At 48.3% G+C, this 13,334-nt stretch overlaps 2 protein-coding genes across 2 annotated transcripts; one reads left to right on the top strand and one right to left on the bottom strand.

Moving 5' to 3' along the window:
• Window positions 1–1,532: 1,532 nt before the first annotated feature.
• Window positions 1,533–3,402, bottom strand: LOC129581362 (uncharacterized). Its single transcript, XM_055472379.1, has 4 exons — window positions 3,190–3,402; window positions 2,947–3,105; window positions 2,513–2,801; window positions 1,533–2,058 (listed from the first exon to the last, which is right to left on the bottom strand). Exons 1-4 carry the CDS (start codon window positions 3,316–3,318, stop codon window positions 1,607–1,609), a joined length of 1,029 nt encoding a protein of 342 aa, XP_055328354.1. The 5' UTR covers window positions 3,319–3,402; the 3' UTR covers window positions 1,533–1,606.
• A 624-nt stretch (window positions 3,403–4,026) lies between these two features.
• Window positions 4,027–8,206, top strand: LOC129581447 (uncharacterized protein K02A2.6-like). Its single transcript, XM_055472529.1, has 3 exons — window positions 4,027–5,475; window positions 5,541–5,721; window positions 5,787–8,206. The coding sequence occupies exons 1-3, from the start codon at window positions 4,027–4,029 to the stop codon at window positions 8,204–8,206; spliced, it is 4,050 nt and encodes a 1,349-aa protein (XP_055328504.1).
• The last annotated feature ends 5,128 nt before the right edge of the window (window positions 8,207–13,334 follow it).

The following is a 13,334-nucleotide window of genomic DNA, read 5'->3' as shown; positions in this document are numbered from 1 at the left end:
CATAGTTTAAAGAAAATCGTTACAAAACTAATCGACAGATACAGTTGGACTTGCCGTATAACTAACGTGGAACTTGGCAATCTTAGGATCGGCAGATTGCAAGGAGCCGTTTAAGATTCGAGTTATATTCGCCTCAGTGCACGCTGCCGTCCATACCCTTTTGACCTCTTCAAACATCTCGTCCGGTGTATCGGAAGACGAGTCACACTGTAAAGGCGAAGATGTGGTGATGCGTTTCAGAAACATGAGTTAACAGCGGAAGAAACAGGTCGCTCTTCCAATATTCACTTACTTCAAACGCGTATTCGATAGATTGATCATTCCTATACAAATGCACACCGCGAAAGTCAGTAAGCCACTGACAATTACATGACATCGCGCTACTTAAAGCGATAACGAAGACCGCAACACCGGTTGACATTCCTGGATTTAAATATAATGACTGATACCGATACACATACAACTACGGCCACATAAACCGCTGTCGAAGCCGATCAAGTTTATTATGACAGAACACGAAATTATGTTACGACAACATGAAAATACGGTTCCGTTTTGCTTGGTTTAAATGCATGTATGTAGACAGTAGACCAGAGTGGCTTTGCCAGCCAGATTACCGACTCAGCATTCAGCCCACACCGATCCCATAGAGTACAGTATTCTTGTTATTCGACTAGACAGTATGTGACAAACCTAACATTCGATCGGAATAAGGAACATGTTTCGAGTGGATGACAAAACGTTTGCCCAAATTTTTTGCTTGTTTTCATCAGTTTCTCAGGGGGTAATGCTTAGCGTGACAGTTGCAACGTATGCACACTGCAAGTTCCATCTTGACAAGCAACTTTGCATATGGCCAGCCAAAAATATTCGCAACTACATTTATGAACAGGAGCCGACGATCTCTGTTATTTGTCGAAGAAGGAGTGTGGCGGATGCCATTCTTAGCCGGAGTAATAAAAACACTTTTCAGGGGGTTAATGTTAATGGCATGTTCTTTTGAATTTCGATCTTCTTCATCAGAACTCGGGCTGGTTTCTTGCAGCGGGACACTGACACGTATTCTGAAATTTTATGCAACTAAAATAACTGCCGATAAAAATTTGAATTATATAAAATAATTTTGGCTGGCGTAGTGCGGTTTTTTTCCTTTGCTTTGTATGGACTATCCCTGGAAATAAATTACGGAGTAGTCGAGGGAAACGAAATCTCCCGCCCCATACCCATCCAGCAGAAGTGACGCCATAACAACATCACTGCGAAATTACACCATCAACGGTGACGACGGCAGGATGGACGCCAAACCTTTCAGCTCGACTTCCGACAGCGCTGAATTTCAGTGTTACTACATTTCTGGCAGATAATCCCTATGTGCTTAAAATTCTGATATCGAATAGTTGTAGATGAAATCTAAGTGTTTGAATACAGCTTTATTGTCTGTGATGCAGTTGATAACTTACGTTCATAAACAGTACAGTACAGTTCATAAACATAAACAGTACAATATGTACGTAATCCGTGTTTTTGGATGAATGTTCATTGTCGGCCATGCAGTTTATTGCGTACAATATTTAACTCATTACCCCGGTATGAGACATTGGTATTATTAATTTCTATTGCGGCCGGCCTCCGTCAGGGCAATGTACTTTTGGATAACGGGATATTCAGAATCTGGTCTGTGCAGTGGTATATCCGTCACCACTGTGTATCCAACTTCGAACAGTCTCTTCACAAACGGGTCTGCCTTACAGCGACTGCACTGATCATCAACGGAAACACGGTCCGTTGCATTCATGCAGGTATCCAACTGGTTCATCGCTACATTTAGAAAACGGTGTGAATACCACATCATTCTATTCCAGGCTTCAAAGTGCGACCCGTTCCAGGATTCCATGCTGATATCCCAGTTTATTTTAAACGGCACAATCTTTTCTGGACGGGTTCCACAAATGACCTTTTGCCGGCATCCCTCTCCAGTGACTAACACCATAACCGGCTGGACGCAACAGGGACTGAGAACCATACTCGGCTTTCCACCGTCACAGTACGGGGGACCACCTGCCAACAAAGAAGTACCGTGCTAAGTATGTCAATGAGTTTCGTGGGGCCAAAGGAATTCTTTCCTCTTTTGTCATTTTTTATATAAGCTTTCATATACTGCAAACGAACTGTTGAAATTACACAACAAAACAATGTTTGCCAAAGTGTTTACTTCTCTGAGGAAAACTTCGCCCATAGACGTTTTGCTCAACGATCAAATTTGTAAAAAAAATACAAAGCAACGATAAAATCGGCCGGGTGTGACGAACAAAAAACACTCTTCCACGTATCTTAACAATTCAGCATGTTCGACGAGTAGTAAATAATAACAATATTATAATAAATAATAATTCCATAATAATATTAAAATTAATAGTTGTGCAATGAAGGATAAAACTGTGCAGTATGAAAAATAATAATAACTGGATTTTAGGTAACTGTACATGTTCCGTTTTTGAAAATACGATGTTACCTCCTTCCTTTGAGTTACGCGTGTGATCAGAGAGACTCATCGGACCGGTGTAAGTATACCACGGCGATTCATTATCGTCTGTCCGTTTGACAAGCTGCAACTTGGTGAGCTTATCGAAAATGGGGACACAGGTTTTCGAGAGGCGACTCAGAGAGAAGAGATGATACTGGCACATGATCGAGTTGTACATGGTCGTGCAGCTGCTGCAGTAACCATTTTCTGCATCCGCAAAATCGCATCCCATCGGACCGCTTAGCAGGTAATCGACTCCGGTCACGTTTTGATGACACTGCGTTGATTCAGAATACTTAAATCAGCTGCGCTTTAAATCTAACGAGTGATTTGGATCGGCTGATAATTAAAGATTTCCAGTATGGCGTATATAGCCGCGTTGAAGACTTGGTACCATAACTGCGCTTCAGAGGTGAACTTACCGTATAACGAACGTGGTGCGTGACATTCTGATTCGCTGGATCGCCAGATTGGGAGGAGTCGTTGGCGATTTCAGTGATATTCGGATCACTGCAGTTTGCCGTGAATACTTTGGTAATCCGTTCATACTTTTTGGTTATTGCGGGGGAAGAGGCCGTACACTGCACAGACGAGGTTTTGATAAGTTGTCTCGAAATAGTTTAATAGAGTAATTAAAACGGTTGATGCTTTGTCAAGTCACTTACTGCAAACGCAAATTCAAGGGGCTCATCATATTTATACAAAGGTTGACCATACCATTTCGTTGGCCATGCGCCGACTTGTAACAGCACACCGCTTAATGCGATAACGATGATCGCGCCAGAGGTTGACATCCTTCCGTTAGGGAAACTTGACAATAACGACTTTGCGAATATACAGTAATTGTGAAAAGTACACAGAGCCACTTAGGCGCTGGAATACAGATTACAGTACAATAAGTGCTATCATCGTATATGAAGACCCAGTTTATTTTTTTTGGCTTAAATATGTGTGAAACTCGAGTTAGGTTGTCAGTAAGAATACCGACTCAGCAATCAAAACTCTACAATCCTAGTCGCTATTCCAGTTAACTGACGAGACGGTACGTGGCGGGCTTAACATTTAAATCGAGCAAGAAACACGTTTTAAGTGGACTAATAACATTTTTGCCCGAATGGTGCTTGGCCTTGTCAGCTTTCCAGTTAGTTTTCCGCAGCGTGTCAGTCACTAACGTATGCAGATTTCGAGTACCTTGTTGTGACCAACTACTCTGCATGGTATTAAGTTTGTTCCCTGAAAGCAGCTAGGGGAATCCATGGCTAATGATCGCAGTTCGAAAGATAATATCTACGACAACCTTTTAATTTTGTCTCCGACACGGATGACCTTCTTGATTTAGACCTTCTGTCAGTGTGTCTGTAGCATAGCAACGATATGTTGTACTTATGACTTTATATTACCCGATGATAGGATGTTGTCATATACAGAATCAGTAAGTACATGAGTGAAGTAAAAGACGTGACAAAACTTGGCGTGAAGGCCATTATTGTGGTATTCAACGAATGTCTCTGGACGATATTGGTATTGATTATACCACGAACGTGTTGACCACGTCCGGACCGTCTACTATGGCAAAAGCAAAGGAATCCCCGACGCTGCTCAAGTTCGAGCCTGGCTCCATGGTGTGGAAAGCATGGCGTTCCCGTTATAACAATTATGTCAAAATACAGGAACTCACCGCGGAGGACGATCAAAAGCGGCTGCTATTGGACTCACTAGGAGTGGAAGCACATGAAATGTTGTTTGCCATGTGTCTGCCACAAGATCCCGCAGAGCTAAAGCTGGATGAAGTCATTGCCCATCTCGAGCATGCATACGTAAAGAAGACACTGCAGTCAACAGAATGGGCGAACTTTTTCCTCCTGAAGCAGGAAGTTGGTGAAACCCTTTTGGATTTTGCCAATAAGCTGCGGAGGAAGGCTGTGTTGTGTTCTTTTCCGGCGGACGCGTTGGAGGGGAACATGCGTGCGGCCTTCCTAAACGGAGTCCAAAATGAAGCGACGCAGCGCCATTTGCGAACCAAGGAAATCGATATTCTGGCGAAAGCGCTGGATATCGCAGAGCAGTATGAGCTGGCGCAGCTGAAGCGGACAGCCACTACTACTGAAGTGGCGAGGATCGACGGCGGCCAGAAGGGACGTTCGGGGCCACATCCGAAGGGACGTAACGGTGGTACTCGACCTGGGCGTGGTGACGGCAACAGTGGCAAGATGGCTGGCAGCAGCGGCGCATGCTACGCGTGTGGCGGGAAAGGGCATGTGAAGGCCGATTGCTGGGCGAAGGAAGCGACGTGCAGAAACTGCGGCAAGAAAGGTCACGTCGCAAAGGCGTGCAAGCCTCCGCCAAAGGGCGACAGAGGCGGCGGTGGCCGTCGGACGTGGACAGTGCAGGAAGACTTCGACGTCCTGGCTATCGGTGAAGAAGTGGGTGGATCGATTCGGGTACCGATCACCTTGAATGATGCCCGCGTATCCATGCTGTTGGATACGGGATCGGGTGTGACGATCATCACGGCGAGCACGTGGAGACAGATCGGCTCGCCGAAGCTGACGCCTTATGCCACACCACTACGAAGTTTCACGGGCCATCCGATCCAGGTGATCGGAAGTGCAACGATGCCGGTGGTATATGGTCGGACAAGGAAGTCACTGCCTGTCGTCGTCGTAGCCCGTGGAGGTGATGTGCTGGGGCGTGACTGGATCAAAGCGCTAGATTTGAGTCATTTAAGTCTCAAAGAGCTGCAGGTGTTTTCGGTGTCAAAGGTCACCGCCCGCGCAACTGTCCAGAGCATCCTGGATCGCCACAGCAGCGTATTTCGCGAGGAACTTGGGCACTGCAAGGAGTTTAAGGCTCACCTCTACCTAAAGGAAAGCGCGAAGCCGGTCTTTTGTAAGCCACGAACGGTCCCGTTCGCCTATCGGGACGCAGTGGAGAAAGATTTGGACCGCTTGGTGGAAAGAGGGATACTCACGCCTGTGGAACATGCGGACTGGGCTGCACCATTGTTGGAACGCAGAAGCGAGCCGGAGACATCCGCACGTGCGCTGACCTAAGCACTGGATTGAATGACTCGCTCGACGTGCAAACCTATCCGCTGCCCACTCCCGATGAACTATTTGCCAAGTTAAACGGGGGCGACAAGTTCAGCAGCCTGGATCTGGCAGAAGCGTATGCGCAAATAGAGCTGGACGACGAAAGTAAGCAGCTTGTTGTCATCAACACGCATAAGGGTCTGTTCAGGTACAACCGTTTGCCGTTTGAGTCGCAAGCGGACCAAGCATATTCCAACAGATCATTGAGCGCATACTGCAAGGCTGCGAGGGCGTGGCAGTGTACATTGACGACATTATCGTCACGGGCAAGACCGACGAGGAACACCAGCGAAACTTGGAAGCGGTGTTAGAACGGCTGGAGAAGTACGGACTTCGCGTGAAACTGTCGAAGTGCAGATTCATGCAGGAATCGGTCGAGTATCTGGGTTTTGTGGTGGACCGACACGGGCGACACATATCCCAGGATCGTGTGAAGGCACTGGTGGACATGAAAATGCCCACCAACGTCAGTGAGTTACGTGCTTACCTGGGCATGGTAAATCACTACGCCAAGTTCGTACCGAACCTGTCCGCAAAGTGCAGTCAGTTTCACCGCCTATTAAAGTCCGGCGCACCATGGGAATGGACGACTGAGTGTGCGAAGCAGTTTCAGGCACTCAAGGAAGAAATCGTCCACGCAACGTTCCTGGTGCACTTTAATCCCGCAATGCCGCTGGTGCTGGCAGCGGATGCGTCGCAGTATGGTTTGGGAGCGGTTCTGTGTCACCGTTTTCCCGACGGAACAGAAAGGCCGATCGCGCACGCGTCTAAGAGTCTGTCAGCGGCGGAAAAGAATTACGGGCAAATTGAAAAAGAGGCACTCGCGCTCGTCTACGGCTGTAAGAAATTCCACCAGTACGTGGCCGGCAGGGAGTTTACGCTGTTAACGGATCACAAGCCGTTATTGAGCGTCTTCGGCAAGCGGAAAGGTGTCCCAGTGGTCACGGCCAATCGTCTTCAGCGGTGGGCGTTGTTGCTCATGGGATACAGCTTTTCCATAGAGTACCGCCGCACCGAGGAGTTTGGTCAAGCAGATGGTCTCAGCCGACTGCCGCTCCACTCCACGCAGCTGGAGAAATACCCAAACCTGGGAATGGATAACGTAGTGAGCGCGCTGCATGTGGAAAGTGCCGAAAACATACCCGTGTCAGTGGAAGACATCGCAAGGGAAACGGCTGCCGATGCGGAGCTCCAGGAAGTACGCCAGCGCATCAGTCGCGGCTGGCCGGACTCCGTAAGCGATCGGCTTCGGCCGTATAAGAAGGTACAGCACGAGCTGAGCGTGCTGAATGGCTGCGTGTGCTGGGGATCGCGCACGGTTATTCCCGAGAAGTATCGTCCCAGGATACTGAAGCATCTACACGCAGCCCACATGGGCGCCGGGAAAATGAAAGGTGAAGCGCGGGGCTACTGTTGGTGGCCATCGATGGACAGGGAGATCGAGCAGGTCGCCAAGGACTGCCGAATATGCACCGAGCGCGCGGGTGAGACAGCGAAAGTTCCGCTAGCGCAGTGGCCGGTGCCCGATGCTCCCTGGAAGCGTGTCCACATGGACTTTGCCGGTCCATATCGGGGCACGATGTTGCTTGTGGTTGTGGACGCAATGTCCAAATGGCCGGAAGTGGTGCAAATGAAGCACGCAACGACGGAAGGAGTGATGGAGGCGCTGCTCACGATGTTCAGCCGATACGGTGTGTGCAATGAAGTTGTGTCGGACAACGGCACACCTTTCACTTCGCAGCAGTTTACGGAGTTCTGCAGCAAGTATGGCATACGGCACACCCGGACGCCTCCAGGTCACCCGCAGTCAAACGGCCAGGCCGAGCGGTATGTGCAAACCGTTAAAGACGGACTTGCGAAGTTGATGGCCGACGGTCATGCACTGCCGGATGCGTTACGCCAGTTCCTGTGGCGTTATCGAAGCGCGCCAGATGCAACGACCGGGCAGTCGCCGGCCGAATTGTTTATCGGACGGAAGCTCCGATCGACGTTGGACCTTTTGATTCCCGTCATGGCAACCACGACAGAGCGCAACCGCGAGCGATACCAGAAGAATTTCGATAAGCGGACGAAACCGAAGGAGTTCCACAGTGGTCAGCTGGTGCTGGTGCGCGACTACCGGTTGAACCGCACAGTTGATTGGATAAGCGGAAAGTTAGTCAGACGTTATGGTACGAAGGTGTGGGACGTGAAGGTTGGCGATCTGATATGGCGCCGACATGCCAATCAGATGCGGCCACGAAGTTGGCTGGAAATGCACGAAATGGTAGAAGCGGAAATTCCACCATCAGCCAACGCGGAAGCACCACCGCCTACCATTGACAATGACCTTCCGGAAGTGACCAGTGAAGCCTTGCCAGCGTCTACTGCAAACGATGCAGAGACTGTAAAAACGGAACCTGATCAGCCGAAAGCTCAACCCGATGCGGTGAAGGTTTCCCAACCGCAGCCCGTAGAAACCAAGCCTGCCACAGTGAATAAGCCACAGGCTACGAAGCCCAAGAAGACCAAACCGGAACCGGTGGAACCACGTCGTACAGCTAGGGCGAACGCTGGAATAGCTCCTAAGCTGTTAATACATGAGCAATGAGTTCTTTCAGTTTTTGTTTGTGTTTGTGAAGTGGGTTCCCCACTTGGGGAAGGTGTCAGTGTGTCTGTAGCATAGCAACGATATGTTGTACTTATGACTTTATATTACCCGATGATAGGATGTTGTCATATACAGAATCAGTAAGTACATGAGTGAAGTAAAAGACGTGACACCTTCTGTTAGCGGCAAACTGGAAATTTTTAACTGCGCTTTAAGCGGCAGCGGGAGTACTGAGCCTCCGTTCGCTCTCTGGATGAGAGAAGCTAGAGTTATATCGATTGACATCCGAGAAGGGAGCGCACAGCATGTAGCGTGCTGCAGAGTTTGCTTACCGTATTTATCGAATTAGAAGCCCACGGTTACAAATATTTCAAATGACCCACGGGGTGGGCTCCAATTACGGGCATGGGCTTGTATTTAGGGGGGGCTTCAATTGTTCAAACCAGCTTTTTGGCATTTTTTAATATGGGCTTTACGGTATTTAATCAAGCCCATGGGCTTCTATTTCGGGGAGGGGCGCTTATAACTTTCAAACGACCTTAGGGGTTGGCTCTAATTACGGGGGGGCTTCAAATTCGATAATTACGGTATATGTTCACTGTTTCTCGAGATGGTTCTGCTATTTGTTTATTTTTTCCCACTGCGGCATTCCGGTGTGGGCGCAGGCTTATGTTTGCTTAAGTACTCCGCCCAGTGTAGACGGTGTGTTTACGTGATATTGTGTAATTGAATACAAATGAAGAAACATTGTCTACGTATTCAAAAACACTTTGCGTATATATTGTGTATATATTGTGAAACAAAATGTGTAATAATATACAAATGAAGAAATGTTTTTGACGTTCATAGTTCTATCCGATACAATTCAGCCGTATTCAAAAACACTTTATAGCAACAACACTTTTACAATTTAAAAACATTTTAAGTGGTAAGTAGTAAACAAATTACCAATTTGGAAGTGAAAGCAGTAATGCAGCTCGGCAGTCTGTTAAGTCCATCTACGCCCTGGATCCTTCAGTTGATATGCTGCTGGAAAGCCTCCGTGATCTCGAAGAGTGAGGATAGAACATACCAGCTGTTCCTTACAGAAAACGAACCGGCATTTTCAGGCAGTCGGACAAGGTTCCACATTTACCATCGACATTCCAAGGCAACAGCTTTATTCACCTGTGGTACAACATCTTAATCAATAATTAAAAACATCACAGTTTTTACAACATAAAAACTTCATTAAACATTTCCGCTCCTTCCATTGTGCCCAGAACTGAGGCCGCGTTTCCTCGTTGAATCTCCAGCGACAATCTTTGACGTAAAAATTCATGGGAACGCTTTTCTCCTGTATGCTGCTCCAGTCGTCTGCCCAGTTCTTTGATAATGGCGATAGCAGCCGGTCCCCAAGGGCCCATTGTTTCAAACGCTATCGGAGCAAAAATATACCTGCCGGACAAGTATCTGTATGATACAGCCGTGTCTTCTTCTCCTCCGCTTCCAACGCAGCTGCGCCTGCGTTAGCCGCTGTAGCTTTAACTTGGAAAGGCGCGACGGTGTCCACACAAGTGACATCCCATGCTAGACACATCCCTCTCTGCCAAGCAAAGGTTGTGCAGCCATCGGGGCGTCGATCCGAAGTATGAGACGTGCCGCGAGGCTCCAACTTAGCTGGAATCCCAGCTGAAACGAAAGATCGGCATACGATGGTGTTCAGAGCGCCATGACGTGGGTGTCTACCAGCAGAGAATGCACAGGACAGGCCGTGGTGGCCGAATTTATCGACATGCTTATGGCATTTTAAACAATCGTGTGGTTCGCATATCGCGACTCCCAAACGCAGGCCCACTGAGATTTTGAGAGTGTCGTCGTCCAAGAGATTGCCGATATGAGCCGAGGGCAATGCATTCAACCAGAAGCCGGCTTCTGGTTTTGACTGGGGAAGGCGGGCTCTATTAACTTCATCGTTGCGGTAAACTTCCAGCAGCGTAGACAAGGATACGTTACACAGTGGCAAATCCCATACTTTCTGCTGCCTGCGGAAGTTGGCTTCGGGCAGATCAGGTAGACAAGCGTTCTTCTTCCACAGGTCCGGGGCATCTGTAAGATCGTCAGCCGCATGGCCAGGTAGCATTAAGGACATCAGATCGGAAACGGAGTGAATCGAAGCCAGAAAGGCTGGGAGTGCTAATTCCTCCGACCGACGTATGCCAATGCCGCCTCGACAAACGGGAAGAGTAGCCTGACGCCAACAAGGGTAATCGTCGTGGGTGGTTTTGACGTTACACAAAGACTGGAAACATAACCGCAACTTTTCATCAATCTCGTACAGTTTCTGGGGATACCTCCATGCGTTGCAACATCTCAGCATGTAGATTACTTTTGGCGCGCCAAGACAGTGTTTCAGGAGGTACAATGCATGATGATGTGGCAGGAGTTGCAGTCGTTCGCACACTGTGGTTAGTGTTGCAGCTTTCTCAGTGAGTACTGGACCGATAGCGGCATCAAGTACAGGGGCTCCGAGCAGTGTGAAAGTGGAGTCCGATAAGATGCGAAGTTGAGGGTGTCTAACAGTGAAGTCTGCAATCACTTCTTGTTGAGGGCTTTCCGATCCTCCACATACGAAAAGTTCACACTTAGCGATGTTAATTTCTAGCCCAATGGAATTTGCTTGTGCTACAATCCGCTCAAAATTGTCCAACACGCTAGCAGGGGAACTGCCTAAAGTCCCGTCATCCAGAAACCAGGCATTCAGCTCAGTGGTTAAAGTAAAGACTAACATGTGGAGGACAAGGCAGAATAATTAAGGGCCCAAAGGATCTCCCTGCTGCACTCCCGATTCAGAAGATAAAATGTATTCTTCTAGGAACAGGGACGAATGATATCCGTATACTGACTGAAGGAATGCGCTGTATTCCGGGAAGTATGTGTGGGCAATATTCAGCACAGCTTCTCTGGACACGGTGTTAAAAGCATCCCTAAAGTCGATTTTAAGAACTGCTTTTACGGTATCGGACGCGGTTTTCCGGATCGGACGCGACAAATTTTCTGGTACTGTGGACTATGGCCTCAGCACCGCCACGCACATTGAAACCTAGCAAAGGCCCGTTCGTCCTTTCCAAGGCCCGTTCGTCCATCTAAAGTAGTCTGCAGAGCTATAGCAAGCTACCATGACCTGCTGGCGAATTGCCGCGCCGCCTCATAATCCGGTGTGCAGCAAGGAGATCCTTTTTGGGACTACTACTGTTTTGCCTCGCGTTGCTAGCTGTAATTTCCACTCTCGATACTGAGCTCAACCCTTGGTATCTCGACGGCGGTACTCTTGACGGGCTGCCCGGTAGCGTGTGTTATTCAGTTGTGTTATTGACCGTGCACGGGGCACTGGCCTGGAGATAAACATTGCAAAATGCGAACTACATGTTGCAGGCGGGTCTGAGAATGCACATCAGGAAGCTGTGGATTATTTTCTCTCACGTTATCCTGGAATCCGCGTCGTGTCCAGTGCTGACCTAACACTGCTCGGAGATCCAGTGCTGGACGACGCGATCGCCCCCCTGTTTGCCGAAAAGACTCAGTCTTTGTCGTGTACGTTGCTTTCCTAGCAACTACTGTTTTACTTCATACGTCTTCCTGTTATATTCTTGTCATTCTACCTGCTGCGCAGTTCCTGTTCACATCATTAATTATGTAGTATTAATTAACTATTAAAGTATTACTTATACAATACTTCACAGTCTTTGACCGCGGTATGCAAGAAAATGCAACTGTTGCCTCGTCATCACGCGTTGTTTCTACTAAGACAGGGTCTCGGAGCTCTGAAGATTATTTATATGCTGAGGTGCAGCAACGCTTGGAAATACCCACAGCAGTTATACAAAATCGATGAAGTGCTGCGGTCCTGTTTCCAACTTTTGTGTAATGTCCGCACAAACCACGATGATTATCCCAGTTGGCGACAAGCAAGTCTCCAGGTTAGCAGATGTGGTATTGGCTTACGTTGATCGAAGGAATTAGCACTCCCATCCATTTTGGCTTCGATTCACTCCGTCAGCGGCATAGTGTCACAACTGCTTCCCGGTATGACTGCTGTGGATGTCTCCGCTGCACTTGAAACTTGGAAAACAAATGCATGTTTGGCGGAGCTGCCGGCACCAGACTTCCGCAATTCACAGAAAGCTTGGGACCTGCCTTTGTGTAATGTGTCTTTGGCTACTTTGTTGGATGTGTACCGAAACGACAAAGTCAACAAGGCGCGCCTCCTCGCTCAGTCGAAACCGGAAGCCGGTGTTTGGCTCAACGCGTTACTTTCCGCTCACATCGGCAATCTTCTCGACGATGACACAATAAAGATTTCAGTTGGCGTCACACTCGGCGCCAAGATTTGTGAACCGAAAAGTTGCACGAAATGCTTAAAGCCCGTCGACGCTTACGGACATCACGGCCTTTCTTGCCCTTTCTCCGCTGGCAGACATCCTCGGCATGGTGGGCTCAACAGCATTATATGTCGCGCTCATGTTTCAGCCGGAATCCCAGCAAAACTTGAACCCCGGGGCACTTCCCACACTAGCGAACGTCGTCCAGATGGATGCACAACTTCTGCATGGCAGAGAGGAATGTGTCTGGCATGGGATGTCACCTGTGTGGATCCTGTCGCCGCTTCCCGGCCGCAACTCTTTTACAAGCCTGTCGAAAAACTGAGCATTCGTATAAACACAGCGAACATAAGACATTTACGGATTACACATAAATCCACACTACGGCGCACCACGCCACACTGTTTACTCACGTAACTTGCGTTGGGTTTGCTGGTGGCTTGGTGTACGCCAGATAATTTTATGAGAATAATCGAAATTGCCTGGCGGAAGGTGGCTAGAAAACGGCCTGTGCACAAAGGGGCAATCTAACTGTGAACCGCATCTAGGCATTGCGATAAACGTAGTGTAGTGGCAACCATTCTAGCGGCAACCAAGTGCACAGTCAGTAGTACAAGTATAACAAGAATACTGATGGACGCAGTTGTTTTGAGTGTTCTCCATGTTGTCCGTGCACACTCACAAAATACGGGGGCGACAAAATCAACGAAATGCTGTGACAAAATCAAGAATAAGTAAGCACCTACAAGAAATGCAGGAAAATGCGC

Source organism: Paramacrobiotus metropolitanus, unplaced genomic scaffold, assembly GCF_019649055.1.
Source record: "Paramacrobiotus metropolitanus isolate TYO unplaced genomic scaffold, Prichtersi_v1.0 Parri_scaffold0000001, whole genome shotgun sequence".
Taxonomy (NCBI): Eukaryota; Metazoa; Tardigrada; class Eutardigrada; order Parachela; family Macrobiotidae; genus Paramacrobiotus; species Paramacrobiotus metropolitanus.
The sequence above is the reverse complement of the archived record's forward strand: the minus strand, read 5'-3'. Positions and strand labels throughout refer to the sequence as shown.

Coding starts and splice junctions, on each gene's coding strand:
- LOC129581362 (XM_055472379.1), bottom strand. CDS start 3,318: ATGTCAACCTCTGGCGCGATCATCGTTATCGCATTAAGCGGTGTGCTG. Junction 2,802..2,946: donor CGCACCACGTTCGTTATACG/GTAAGTTCACCT, acceptor GAATCAACGCAG/TGTCATCAAAACGTGACCGG. Junction 2,059..2,512: donor GCGTAACTCAAAGGAAGGAG/GTAACATCGTAT, acceptor CTTTGTTGGCAG/GTGGTCCCCCGTACTGTGAC.
- LOC129581447 (XM_055472529.1), top strand. CDS start 4,027: ATGTCTCTGGACGATATTGGTATTGATTATACCACGAACGTGTTGACC. Junction 5,476..5,540: donor AGAAAGATTTGGACCGCTTG/GTGGAAAGAGGG, acceptor GTTGGAACGCAG/AAGCGAGCCGGAGACATCCG. Junction 5,722..5,786: donor AATAGAGCTGGACGACGAAA/GTAAGCAGCTTG, acceptor TTGCCGTTTGAG/TCGCAAGCGGACCAAGCATA.